A 14,373-nucleotide genomic window follows, 5' to 3' on the forward strand; every position below is an offset into this window, starting at 1 on the left:
GCTCAAATCTGATGCAAGTTTGAATCATCATCAGATCTGAGTCATCGAATCGATTCAGAGGCATCGGATTCAACGGGTCAATCTGAAGTATCAATCAGATTTGGAAAGTTGGTTCAGTTTGGAGATTTGATTGAACTGCCTTCAAGTCGGATCTCTGAATCAATGTGTCACAAAGCCCTATGAGACAGGGATAATGTTTCTGATACTCCTACAGAGCATAGACAGGAAGTCTTTCCTGCTTGCCAATTACAAAGGCTGAAGTTTAGCGTTTCCTTCCACACAGGAAGAGGATTCCAGTGACTAAATACAGACTGGCCCTTATTATTAATATAGTGTCCCATTTCTGTACATGATCCATTAGAGAGAAAGCTGGTCCAGAACCCCATGATGTTCTAGTTTTTTGCATGCAGGGTTTTTAAAATTTTTGCATGAAGGCAAGGCAAGGAAGAGGGTTCTAGATACTAAATCTGTTCTTTAGTCTTTGGTCAACTGGGGGAATTCCACCATGTGTCCCTTTCCCCCATAGCCTTTAACTGTAGAGGGGGTCTTCTCTTCTGCTCTTTGGGAGAAAGAAGCATGTGACTTGTAACTTGTAAATGGCTGAATGGAAACAGGTGAAGAAAGTGAATCTTTCCTGCATTTTTTAAAAGTTTCCCTTTTGTTATAATTTTATTAATAGGGCCTCCCGGGACATCCAGGTAAACCAGGACCGGATGGTCAAGAGGTACGTTCAATACTTTTGGGGGAATCTGAAAGTGTTTGAGATGTTTGAGATATCTTGGCAGGACTCATACTGACCTTCCATCTGAATTCAAGCCTTTGCACTTGTAGGGAAAGATCGGTGAAATCGGAGAGTCTGGTTCTCGTGGCTTCCCTGTAAGTCCATCCTGCATCTTGGAGCATAATAAGAACAGTTAATATTTTGTCAGAGATGACATTGGAGAGAATCCATAGGAGATGATTCCCACCACTTCTGGACTTCCCAATCCAGGCTAGCAAAATTGAAATAGGGTTTCTCCCCCTCCTTTATGATTGCCATTTTTCTGATTTTTTTCTTCTTTTCTTCCCCTGGGTCTTGATGGTAGTCTGTGGGTTTCAGTTTTGCCCCATTTCTGATTTCCACCCTCTTTGAAAAGCTTCTTTCATCCCACTTCCATATTAGTGTGGATTTTTTGTTATTTTTTTAAAAGTTCTCACTACGTTTTGTGGATATTTCTCCTGTCACTCTTGCCTTACATGCAAAGATTTTGAAAGCCAATGTCCCTGATGACATCATTAATTTTTATGCATCGTTTTAATTATAGTGGTGGCTAGCTCTTTGAAAACTCATTCATGTTTTGCCCTCTCTTCTCCTCTCTCACACAATTATTTATTTTTAATTAGTTATTTATTTTTCAAATTTGTCACCGTCCATCTCACTGTGGGGTGACTCTAGGTGGTTCACAGTACAAATAGAATAAATATTGATTAAAATAGATAAATATTAATTAATTAATTAAAATGTGTTAAAAAGACACTTCCTTTATAAGCAATTATAAAGCGAATTACTGAATTTGGAGAAGTGGAAATGTTGAAGGGCAACCAAATTGATGAGAGAGGTTGCACCTGGTTTGGAGTTGGGCTCTTCATTGACTTGTTTAATTGCAGGGCATCCAAGGATCTTCTGGACCACAAGGAGCAAAAGGGCCTCCAGGAGAGTTGGCAAGTACCACAAACAAATCTCTGCCTTTATCTCCGCCCCTACAACCGCTCTCTTGACTCTTCCTATCTGAGCAGCTTGGAGAGAGGCCTTGTGGAGGAACATAAGAAGGCTTCTTCAAATGAGCCACAGCATTGTTACCTCTCTTTCTGCCTTGTCCACTCCCTTAGCTCTTTGGACAAAATGGGGTCTTCCCTGAAGATACCAGGGTTGAACCCGGGACTTGTATTTGGTTTAACTTTCATCAAATGCAATGAATTAAATGCAGATATTATGATAAATGGAAATTGCAATTTGATTAAAACTTTTGGAGGGACAGCCAGAAACGTTTCTGGGTATGTTAAATCTCCAGGCAATTAGTAACTTATGTCAATCACTCAACCAACTCATCAATCATATACATTTAAGGTCCTGGCCTGGTCTAGAAAGATGCTTTGTTTGTTCTTAACTTTGTATGTCTGTTTTTTCAGGGACCTCAAGGCCCACCAGGCCCACCAGGCCTTTTGGGAGAAATTGGACATATGGTAGGATATGCTTTCCCCCCCCCTTTCATTTTTGTGCAATACCATTTGAATTTTCTGGAATCTACCCAGCTTTTGGGAATCTTAAAAAGTCTGAACTGGGGGCTGTACCCTGGATTAGAATGTCAGGGAGGACAGAAGATGGTTGATATCAGGAGAAGGTTTCCAGAGTAGAAAACCATTATAACAAACCTGAAAGTTTTGTTATCCTGGAAATGAAATATTTGCTATTCAGCTCTTTTTATCTTAATTCTGGGTAAAAAGAAGCAATCTCGTTGCTCCTTTCCAGCATGTTCTGGCTTGGATCTTCTTCTCCATTTATTTTCCTTCCATCCTCCTTCAGGGACCACCTGGTGCAACAGGGCTGCGAGGACTTCCAGGGGAACCTGGCATGAAGGTAAGGGAGAGAGAAGATCACCCCTGCTCTTTAGATGACCATGACTTTGTCTCTGCTGTGCCCGCTAATGCTGGCCTTGTTGTTGATGATGACAAATGGCATCACTGTATGAAGGCAGAGGAAGGTGTTTTAAATCTCATTTATGGGCCAAGATCTAATCTGACTTTGATTCATTTTTTAATATAAATCAGGATGGATTGGCTGGAAGGAAGGAAGGAAGGAAGGAAAGGAAGGAAGGAAGAAAGATAGCGATTGCTCTTCTCTCTCTTAAGGGACAAAAGCTTTTATCAAGTGCATCAGCTCAAGGATGGTTAAGAATTTCAAGGCAGACTGATGGATCCTAGGATTGGGATGTAGTGGTTAGAGTCTGGACTAGGACCTGCTAACCTGAACAGCTTTGGGCCTCCCTCCTTTGAACCTTATTTTGCTGTGCATTTCTCCAGCATCTTGTAGTCTCCCTGCTGCTCCTGCTTCCCGATCTGAAGAAGTGTTATGGAAAGCATTCCCACATGATGCCTTATTTTAGAAGTATGGGAAGCCCGGGAGGCTACATGTTGCTGGACAGAGGATTGTACAGTAACAGATAGGATGACACAAACACAGTCACACACCTTAGTCCCCCTTTGTTACGTAAAATGCTGGTGTCCTGCAGCTCAATCATGATATTCCATTCCATTCTTAGGAATTAAAGTTCAGCTTCTTGTGATCTTCTCATCCGTCTGGTCTGTTTGCTTTGGAAAGCCTTCCAAGACATTGCTGGAGCTACTGTGTCTTCAGACCCTCTGAGGGTCTCTCTGTCTTTCTTTTCACCTCTACTGGCCCTGCCTAATGTTTGGCCACCCCCTCCTTCACTGTCTCAGGAATTAAAAAAAAAAAACCTTTATTTGCCTGGTTTTCCAACTTTTCTAAGAGACAGACTCCTGGGGAGTGAACTCACGTTTCAAGCAGGAAGAGGAGCTTGCCTCTGCTGGAGAAGTCTTCAACAATTCTCCTAAAAATGGTTTGCCCAAGGTTAGGGTTAGTTGGACAGCTGCTCCTTCAACGAACTGCATTTTGGAGAGGGGAGAACCTTAATAAAAGAAAGCATTGAAGCAAATAAACCATTTTTACTTCTTCCACGATGTTCACAGCTTCATTCTATGTTGGTCAGATGATTCCTCCCACTTTTCAGCATTGCTGTACGCCCAATCAATTTCCTTTGGATGAGCTTTATTTATTGCTTCATTTAACTAATGACATTCTTCATTCTTCAGTTCTTGCGATACGAAAAGAGGGACCTTTGCTTTTATCACACAAAAATGAGGGATTTAGCTTCTTTCTTAGCATTTCTAGGAGAAGCGAGGAAGTTTCAGAGTGAGGGTCCAGAAGCAAGGATGGTATGGTTTGACTTGGATGTGAGTCCGTTTTTGCTACTTGGCAAATTTTAGTTTGCCCTTCGGACTATCATTTGCACTCCTTATATGATAGGCTGCATCATTATCTTACAGGGTCTAGCCCTTGTATTATAGACCCCACCTCTTATGCCACGAATCTGACATTCTGATGGCCTTGCAGTTGTTCTTCATATAATTTCCTCACTCTTCTGAACGTGTTTCTAAAACTAACTTCAAAAATCTCTTCTCCTTCTTGCTGTTCCCAGGGTGACCTTGGTCCACTTGGGGTTCCTGGAGAGCAAGGACTGACTGGTCAACGGGTAAGTAGAAATCTACCCATGCCCCTCTCTCTGGCTGCATAGGCATATTGACATTTATTGTCCCAATAAGATATATGGATTTTATGACAGTTCTGAAATAAGCTCCCTGCTTCTGCCAAATTTGTTTTCAGCCCTATAAACAGGTCAAGAAATGCTGTTTTTTTGTTTTGACATTGAAGGAAGGTTAATCTTGAGGGCAAGAGGTGTTAAACTGACCTGAACTAGTTACAAGTAGGTTCCAAATGAAACATTGGGGTTTGCTAATGGGGAACCTGTCATGGTGAGAACTTCAAGACTTGAGATCAGGTCTTGCTGTAAGATCACCTTCCAATGATCTTTCTACATTTCTTGTAGGGAGAGCCAGGCCTTGAAGGAGACAATGGCCCAGTAGGGCCAGATGGATTCAAGGTACGTTGCATTTCTTCCATTCTTATTATTGCTTTATAACCGTATCCTGTTTCTCTGACTCTCACTTCCTCAAGATCTTTCTTCTGTAGGATGAATCTGGAAAAATCCTCTTCTTAGAAAGGGTCCCTCCAGAACGCATGTATATCTATTGCTCTGTGTTGTTCCTTCTTCGTTAAACTCCAAGATTAGAGGAACTGAGTAGCTCCATTCCAGGAGAAAAAAAGAGTCAATCTACAATATTCTGCCCAATAAATTAAAAAAGAAAAGAAAAGAAATTCCTTCTGTAGCATGTTATGCTACTCTAGCCAGGTACTGCTGTTTTATTATTCAAGGTTAGGTCAAGAGAATCCCTTTGTAAAAGAATTTTCTATTTTTGCTTTTTTTTCTTCAATTCAGATGGATTTCATCTGCGAATGTCCCTGCAGGTAGAAAAACTGGCATCTCAAGAAGAGTAAAGCCTCTAACTATGTGTACCTTTTAAAAAAAAAAAATTGCAGGGAGTTTTTATATTCCATTATTTTGCTGAGTCTGTAGACCCAGCGGCCAAATCTTCTTTGCTGTCATATAGATTTTGGGGTAGAGATGCAGGACTTCCCCCTCTTTGCCCTTGAATCTTTCTCATCTCTCTACGCATGTGTAAAGGAGAAAGTGGTTAATTCAGAGGGACTGAAAAGCTTTCCCATTTCCTTTTCTGTTTCCCCCTCCGCCCTGCTCCTCTTGCAGCTCTGTTGCTTTCTAGCTCAACTGTGAGATTGTGCAGCGGCTCTCGTCCTCTTTCCTGAGCAAACAGGAAAGCGTGTTACCCATTTGTCTCTTTCAGGGAGACAAAGGACAAGCAGGCCTGGAAGGAGAGCATGGGGACAAGGGGCAGGGAGGGGTCCAAGGAAAAGAAGGACCCCCTGGAGATCCTGGAACCACAGGCGTCCGAGTGAGTTTGAAAAGTTGATTGATGTTTCTGCTGCTTTGTTGGACTCAGGTTGACCCTTGGGGAGAACGCCACACTGCTGTTTGCGACTTTGGGGATCTTGAGAGCTTTGCAAAGGGAGATGATGTGAGAGGGGCTTGCTTTGCATGCCCAGGGCCAGGTTGCATGAGATTTGATGCCATCTTTGCCTCTAAGATGGAGGTTGCATGAAAGGGTATATGCGGGGGGTATACGGTCATTCATAGACTCAGCATAAGTGGTGGAAGATAGATTCTTATTTATTTATTTATTTATTTATTTATTTGTCTATATATATATATATAAAATTTGTCACCGCCCATCTCACTGCAGATTCATTCTCCCCCCACCCCCAGCTGACTGGAGGAAAATCCTTTCTTATTAAACTGATCTCTGCTGGAGTTGGGGGAATCTCCCATTGCTTCCTTGGACATTTAATATTTGTGGTTTGATCTACTGATCTCAATCAGGGTTCCCCAAAGTGGTCAATATCGACCTCTAAGGGTTGAAGGGACTATCCGAGGGGTCGATAAATGCCTGGGGGTCCAAAGGGGCTCAGTAAATGTCTGGGGGGTCAATAGGTGGTTGATAAATGATGGAAGGTCGATTGGAGTCAATTAATCTTTGGCATCTCTGTAGAACTTCACATCGCTCCTTAGTCCTGAAAGCTAGTGGCGAGACAGTGTCACCCAGGGTTATATGGTCAGCCACCAGTGAAAGTGGCCTTGAGTTGTCATTATTAGTAGTAGTAGTAGTACTATTTGTTAAAGTAGTATTTATTAAATTATTTTCATGTAATAAATGTTTGGGGGTCGATAAACAATCTGAGACTTCATGAAGAGGTTGATGAGCTGAAGAGTTTGGGGACCTCTGATCTAAACTGTAAGTTTAGACTAAATCTTCCCAATGTCTCCAGGTTGCAAAACTTGAGCTTTTGCAAGAGATAGATTTGTGTCTTTGGCCCACGACTACCTTTTTTGCCTTTTTATCCAAGAATCATGAAGTTACAGTATGCGTTTCATCAGATCGGATGCAGCTTTTTAGACTTCTAATCTGGACTGCGGAAAGTGCCATGAGCGTGAACAGCAACTCCCTGGGTGGATTTGGTGCTAAGAAAAAACAAAGTCACAGACCCACAGGTTCCCTCCACCTTTTTCCAAGAACCAAGACAAGGAATGCTTCAAAACATACATGCATGCAATTTTAAATAAGACCGAGTTATACAGCCTTATATTCAGGAGGTTTGAATGGATGCTGTGTCCTCTCTGCCAAACTGCGCACTGCCGTGGCGTGCATCTAATTTTATTTTTAAATGCAAAAAGGAGCCAATATAATTTTGCTGGCTCGTCATCGCTTTCCTTTGTTATTATTTTTGGTGGGGTTACAGTGCTGTCTCCAATTTTAGTATAAACTCTTGAAAAAGAAAAGCACGCAGAACAGCATGCAAGCCTGCTAAACAGTAAGGTTCCCCTGGAGCTGAGCAGGATTCCTGGTGATTTCATGGAAATGTCTATGCTGTTTTTTAAGCAATAACATGGAAACACCTTGCTGTTGTTTGAAACTTCTTGATGGTCTCCCATCAGAGATGAAGCCTTCTGTCCCTCAAACTTGGCTCCTGGTGACTTCATGGGCCCATGCGTGTAGCTTTCTTGGCAGTAAAGCTGGTCTGCCATGATCTTTTTCCAGAATATTTTTCAACTTCTCAGTCTACCTTCAATGTTGGGATATCTTGATGGACACACGGATACTGATTATACACTGATCCAGGCTGGATCTGTAGTAACTGGCACAGGTTGCTTTCTGCATTACAACACATGCTTGCAAACATGCCTGCTGGTTTCAGGATCATGTCCTTTGCAGCCTCCTCTCATCCATGCCTTACTTTTCCCATGTTGACCTCCTCCCTTTCCACTCCCATTTCCCAATTCTGTCCTTGCTTTGCAGGAGTTGGTCATTTGGCCACAGATTCCACCTTCAATCCATCCCTCCTTCTATGCTGTTCCCTTCTTTCTGGATTCCCATGGAGAGTCTGAAGCCAGAAATGGGCTATTCCTTTTGATCCAAACCTTGGAGAGAGATTTGATCAGCAAAACTGGTTAGAGGGGGAAGGAGAAAAAAGAGGGAAGAAGGAAAAAACAGGGTGGAGGAGGACGACTGGGAAGAATTAAGGAGGTGAGAAGTAGAAGAGGAGGAGAAAGAGGAAAGAAAGTAACGGTGGAATGGAATAATAGAGGAGGAGGAAGAAGGTACAAGCAGAGGAAGAATTAGTAGAGGAGGAGAACAAAGGAAGGATTTTGAAGAGAAGGAAGGGGAAGAGGAAAGATGGACAGCTCAGCTGAAAGTCTGGATGCCACGCAGAAGTTATGATGGGCCTTTACAGGACGAAATACAGAGAGACGATTGAACTCAGCTGGATGGCCACCTTGACAACGAGCATACCTGTCTTCGTTTGGTTCCATCCTCTGCAGAGTCCTCAGCAGCCATTCATTCATGTTCCCCTGGTCAGGATCAACCAAAGGGTCCATTCTACACCCATCAGTGCCTTGCCAGCTGCCGGATGCAGCCCCCCAGGAGCCACGCTGAAGCAATTCCTTGCAATAGACGTTTCTCTATAAATCTTGCTGCAAGGGAGCAAGGCTTTCACTTTACTCCCTCTGTAGTAGATTCAGTGAGCCAGGAGTTGTACACTGAGGAGTGCCAACTGGCAAACCCAGGCTGAAGGTTTTTCAATTGCTCTCTGTTGCTGAGCGCTGTGGTTTTTTTTTCATAATATGCTGCCTTTCGTACACCATGAGTATGAACTAATCTGATTTTTGCAGTTCCAAGAAAGTAATTGCGGAGTCCTGCAGTAATGAAACACATCATGCCGGGGAAAATCACAGTTCCTTGACTTTGTAACAAGGAAGGGAGCTCAGTTCTTCTTTTCAAGTCATGTCTCTCATCTTCATCGGTGTGTATTTCAGGAACGTTTCATAATTGACCATACCATCATCTGGAGCTCCTTGGTATCAGAGGAGCTGCAATGTGATCTGGGCATCTTCAGCCGTGGAGATCTGCGTGTTTCTGATTTTCTCTACCCTTCTTCTCAAGGCACAGAGGCTCCTTGTGACAGAAAACATTGCCATGGCTTGGCATGGCGTGTTGGCAGCAAGAGCTATGGTTTACAAAACATAATTTCTGTTTTGCTCTTTGTGGTTTGGGGTGATGAATGGACAAGCAGAGCTCCGTCTTTGCTGGCCTCCAAAATATCGCGCGGTGGAGACAGGAATCAAATTATGCAGCTGAGGGTGAGGGGAGAAATCAACTTCCCTGTTTCCCAAGTTTCCCTGTTTCTAGCCTAGAGTAGTCTCATTTGTATTTTAAATTTATTTTCTCTCTTTTCTTCCTTTTCTTTCCTTTTTTACAATGCACATTTTGGACCACATTTTAGGCTAGCCTACGTATCTTCGTATGCATTTTATCTTTCAAACCTGCTCATTGACTAGAAATCTGCATTTTTATATTATCTGTGGATTATTATTTTTTTAGTCAAGTGCTCTTAGCAGAAAAGTTGGATAAATGCACAAGCCAATGATAATGGTGATCCTATCTGCATATTACTTGTGGAAGTGTACTTTGGGTTGGTTCCCGTAAAAATGGGGAAGAAATTAAATCTTTTGGGCAACCCTCGCCAGGATGGATGTAATATGATGTTGAACTTGGTTTCTTGACAATCTCATGGTTGTGGAAGAATAGGAGCCAAATAATAGTTAAGTCTGAGACACGAGTAAGCCAAATTTCTCTTTTTTTACCATTTCTATGTGAAGTATGTGTAGAGGGTCTAGAGAAGAACTAAAGCCATCAAGAAAACAGTCATTTTTCCTGTCTTCAGTAGGTGGTAAAAATCTTGGTGAAGGTATCCAACGTGATTTTCACTTCTGTTTCAGGTGACCTTCTCCAACCTGAAACATCCTTCAGATGTGTTAAATAACAACGATGAGATTCTGGAAACCATTGTACAGCACATCTTGAAGGTCACAGATTGTGGGAGATAGCTCTATCTTCTGCACATCCATGAAATGTAAACTTTGGAGACTTGTGGAAGGTTTTCTAGGTGACAAATCTATGTGAATATGAGAAAGAAAACTGTATTATTAATGGAACTGAACTCCATTGACTCTAGCAACTCTATTTTTTAAAGAAATTCCTAAATGTTTGGCTTTGGTCCCTGACCAAAAGATGATCCATCTTTTTGACAGTGTTGATTTTTTGATTTGATCAGCTGTTTCCATCAGTTCATTTTGATCTACTGAATAGAAATTAGTCCCCCCCCCCAAAAAAATCTGGGGCCCACCTTGTGGCAGGCATCCTGTAGGAATTCATGAGAATTCTCTAATGGGAACTTCCAAGAAATTGTTGAACAAATTAAAAACTGTACCTAATAAGTAAATAAATCATCCTTCCATGAATCAGGGCTGGGAAATCTCTCTCTTCTTTAGCCATGCAGAGAAGGTGAAAACGGCCATAGCTCTTCTTCCTTCAGTGTAAATTGGCAAGAGTTTTTGCTTGTTTGAGATTTGGTATGGGGGAGCTTTATCCAGCTGGCATTTGTTTTTGAGTTAATACGAGTTGGAAGGAGAACAGATCTGAAATGAATATGTAAGATTTAGCACGTTCTCTCCATGGATTCCAGTATAAGGGTTCTTCTCTTTTTCTCCCTATCCCCAAATTCCTGAATGGAGACAATGATCTTGAATTAGTATTAGAAAGGTGGTAAATGATTGACCTTGAACAGAACCGTGTGTGCCTTTTCTCAGGACAGTGACTTTATCTCTGTTAAATCAGTTTTCCATCTCGCTGAAATCCTAAGGAAAGATTATAGTTCTGTGTAACAATTCTTTTGGAGAGCTGCGGCCAAAGTAGGCAATATCACTTTGGAGGAGCAAATGGTCTGATCTGCTCTGGCACCTTTCAGTCTTCTTAGTATCTTCCAGGCATTAGAACCTTGGTTTTCTGCCAAATTAGATCAAGGTGTGATTGAAGAACCAATTCTAGATTTTCCCCCCTTCTTGTTTTGGATAACCCTCCTTTCTATGACTCTTTCGGTCCGGATTCTCATGAATCTTAGATGGCTTTGATTATTAGAAGGACCATCATCTTCTAGAGACAGAGAGGATCTTCTCTGTTGTCTCTTATTGATTACACTGGAGATGGCTTCTCCTTTGAGAAGCACATACAGTCACCTCTTGTTCTCCTGGGAAGTTTCCCATCTGCTTCTTGTGCGCTCAGAAGATGCCCACCTGTGCTTCTCCTAGATGCGCCCATTCTCTTTTTAGAAATGTTGTTGAGAACTTATCGCTGAGTGCCTTATCATCTAGGGATTAAATGGTCAATAGCAAGGACTGGAGCTGGCTGTGATTTTGTAGGAAAACCACGTAGCAGTTTCCTTGGTGTATTTTCCTCCATGCAACAATCGTTTCTGATGTCCTTTCCTTCCAATTTCCTTAGATTGCATATGCAAACACTGGAAATTAATTGAGAATTGGACACAGGAAACTATTGCAAATGCTGGAGCCAAGGGCCTTGTTGTTGAAGGGGGAAGAGGCTCCTCTACTGAATAAGCTGGCTGGGAATTTTGGGAGTTGGAGTCCAAACATCTGGAGGGTGTCCCATTGGGGAAGACTGTTCAGTGTCTTGAGGATTCACATGGCCAAAGTGGAATAAGTTCTTCCCACATTCAGCAATTGCATTTTTTTCCCCTTTCCCAACTGAAGTTATGAATCCTTAATTCGTCAACGAGGGGTTAGTCAGAGTGAGTGAGAGAACACAGACGAAATGTGTTTCTGATAAATCTGAAAGTACTTACATCATTGGGGGCTAGCTCTCTAATTCTGTTAATTTCCTGGAGACACTTTGGCCGTTGTCTGTGTGGACGAGGGTTTCTCTTGGACAATCTTTGATTAAGGGGATGTTCTTGTAGGACCAGCTGGAATGTAATAGAAAATGACAGGGAATCTGGAGGGTGTCTCCTTGCATCTGCATTTATGTTCATTGACTACATGGATGCTTTATATGAGTCCCTTTCTTTGTTTAGGTGTCAGTAGTATTTGTTACATCCAAATCTTATGTTTGTAATTGCAACATGTCCTTGTATCTTGGGTCCTTCTAAACTTTCTCTCTTGACTTGCTTCCTCCCGTTATCCCATATCTTACCCATATCTAATTTAGAATTGCAGAAGGTTCTCCCATCCAGACAGATGTATCTGGAGATAAATCAAGCATGAATTTCTTCAGCATCCATTTTTCTGCAGTCTAAAATCAAGAGATCTGAAGAAGAGCAAGATTTTGCCCAACGGGATAACGTAAAAGCCCTCTTGAAAGATCCAGCCCCTCATCTGCAAAAACATTGTATAAATTCATTATTTCGTCTACTCTTCAGCAGCTGTTGTGTTCTGTCCCACCAATTCCTTGGCCCAATGCCTGAGGACTGCAGGACTCATCATGAAACAGAGGCCCTTGGCTTCCCTATTCAAAGTGATGAAATGGAGATGAGTCATTTCACATCCCTGGGAAAATACCTAGCAGCTTTCCCTCTCTTCCTCCCTCCCCCCATTTTTTTTTTTTTTTTTTGCTTCATTTCATTTGTACCCACGTCTGCTGGGGGAAATTGGGCATTATCTAGACCTATTCTCTCACTTCCCAGATCATGGAGGAACCTTTGTAATCTTGTTTCTCTTTTGCTTTATTTGTAAATGGATTTGTTGTATCCCTTACTTAAATCCTAAATAATATAACTCTAAATAACACTCATGAAAATAATAAATAAGGGGGATTTCTCACTAATCCCCAGATGTCCTGAACAGGAATAAATAATGAGGTGGAAGGAAACTTTTAGTTAAAGGCACAGTAGCTCCGGAAAGTTTCAATCATGCTTCATCTGGCCACGTCAGATAAACTGGTTCGGTAACTGCTTTCTGCTGAGCAGGGAAAAAGGTATTGCAACATTTGGGCGGCGTAGAACTGGAAAGATACTTGTGTTCCAACTCTCAAATTAACCACGGAAATATATATCAAATTATTTTGCTTTAAAATGTGAGTCAAGGTAGGAAGGTTGTAATTCAGTGGGACTGCAGTTAGTAATCCGAGTGATAAAAACACAGGTTGGTGTGAAATGGGTTCTAGTGCAAAAAAGCCTGTCTAATAAAACTCTGACTTTGGGAGGTCTTGAACCTTGATGTCCCTCTTCCTCTCAGGGCCCAGAAGGAAAACCAGGGCAACAAGGAGAAAGGGGCAAAACTGGATTTAAGGTATGGATGACTCCATGTTTTTCATTCCTTGGATAATCCCCTGTGCTTTCTTTTGGGCCTTTTCTCATTGAGTTGATAGCCTGGGAGCATTCAGATGATAGGGGTGGACTTAACTGGATTGTTTCGTGTGGAAGCATCTTCACAATACAGAGAACTAGCCTATCAAGGAGAGTTCTAAGCTAGCTTCTTCCTTGACATGCTAAATACTTTTTTTTTTTAAAGAATTAATTTGTGTTGCTTTGTTGGGAGAAGCTTTCTGACCTGTGCTCTCCTCCCCTTTCAGTTTAATGGTATAGCTGTGGCCTAGACAAAAGTTCAACCATGGGGACTAGCATGGTTTCAATTGCTGATGTGTCTACTCTTCTTTAGGGCAGCAAAGGCCATGAGGGACAACTTGGAGAGACTGGCCCACCAGGACCGATGGGCTCAAAGGGGACTCAAGGCCCCAAAGGATCGAGAGGTACTCTTGGACCAACGGTGAGAATTAGCTCTTTAATTAACATAACTTAATTAACTTAACCCTTGAGGCATAATCCATCAAAACTGTTCTTTTCCTAGTTACCTGTGATCTACCCAGTCATGTTTTTGCCTTGGGGATCTCTCACCTGTTTGGGTCTCTTCCCATCTAGTCACCCAAATGGGATCTTTTGTAAGCCTCAGGGCTGGGCTGTACCATATGACTCAATCAGTCAGGTGCTGATTGTTCAGAGGCAAGGTTTTATTGATATATTCTAATAAAATACAATAAAATGCATTGCTTTCCCCTCTCTACCTATCTGAGCACTGAACTAATATTACTTTGACTCATGAATCTCACGGTACCCATGTAAATTTGGTTCCCTTCTTAAGGGTCAAAGATGACTATATATTTTGTCTAGGAGTAGAAACATCTTGAGGATCACTGCCAGTTGGTAGTGAAGCTGAATGAGACAAGGGTTTTGTTTCCATTATTGGGACCTCTGTGAGAATGAGATGCTGGTCTAGAAAAGCCCAAGGTCCTCTTGTGATTCATCCCTCTTATTGTGACATTATTCCCAGACTAACCTCCTCTTCTTCTATTTTAATAACAACTAGAGGAAAGCAGTGAAGCACTCACAGGTTTTGGGGAGAACAGGTGGGTCTATTCAGTTTAGAGGAGATTCTGAAATCCAGGTTCCCCAGAGGAAAGCCTTGAGAACATGAACACTTAGAGGCTAAAAACAGAGAGAGGATGGAGAAGAAAGAGAGAGAGAACATTTTCCCTAGTAGAAATACTGGACCAGTGCTAGGAAGAGCAAGGATGGAGCTATCCCTCTGTTGTCTTTGCAGGGAGTTCCTGGCCAAATGGGTGTCCAAGGAGAGATGGGATTAAAAGGCTATCAGGTAACCATTGTTTGGGTCTATCTTGGCTACGCTAGACTGCCTATCAACAGCCATACAGTGGTCT

General features: G+C 42.1%; 1 protein-coding gene across 7 annotated transcripts in view; it reads left to right on the plus strand.

The window, feature by feature from the left end:
- Positions 1-14,373, plus strand: part of COL27A1 (collagen type XXVII alpha 1 chain) — a 108,753-nt gene that overhangs the window by 74,876 nt on the left and 19,504 nt on the right. For all 7 annotated transcript variants that reach the window (XM_088146929.1, XM_088146931.1, XM_088146932.1 and 4 more), the window contains 11 exons: positions 680-724; positions 832-876; positions 1,648-1,701; positions 2,170-2,223; positions 2,564-2,617; positions 4,257-4,310; positions 4,665-4,718; positions 5,539-5,646; positions 12,894-12,947; positions 13,317-13,424; positions 14,256-14,309. In XM_088146929.1, the coding sequence (XP_088003055.1) occupies positions 680-724; positions 832-876; positions 1,648-1,701; positions 2,170-2,223; positions 2,564-2,617; positions 4,257-4,310; positions 4,665-4,718; positions 5,539-5,646; positions 12,894-12,947; positions 13,317-13,424; positions 14,256-14,309 (684 nt within the window). The remainder of the gene's footprint in view (positions 1-679; positions 725-831; positions 877-1,647; positions 1,702-2,169; positions 2,224-2,563; positions 2,618-4,256; positions 4,311-4,664; positions 4,719-5,538; positions 5,647-12,893; positions 12,948-13,316; positions 13,425-14,255; positions 14,310-14,373) is intronic.

The sequence above is a fragment of the Python bivittatus genome, unplaced genomic scaffold (assembly GCF_059951505.1).
Source record: "Python bivittatus isolate LINGU-HERP-01145 unplaced genomic scaffold, Pbiv_v1 ctg000160_np1212, whole genome shotgun sequence".
Lineage (NCBI taxonomy): Eukaryota > Metazoa > Chordata > Lepidosauria > Squamata > Pythonidae > Python > Python bivittatus.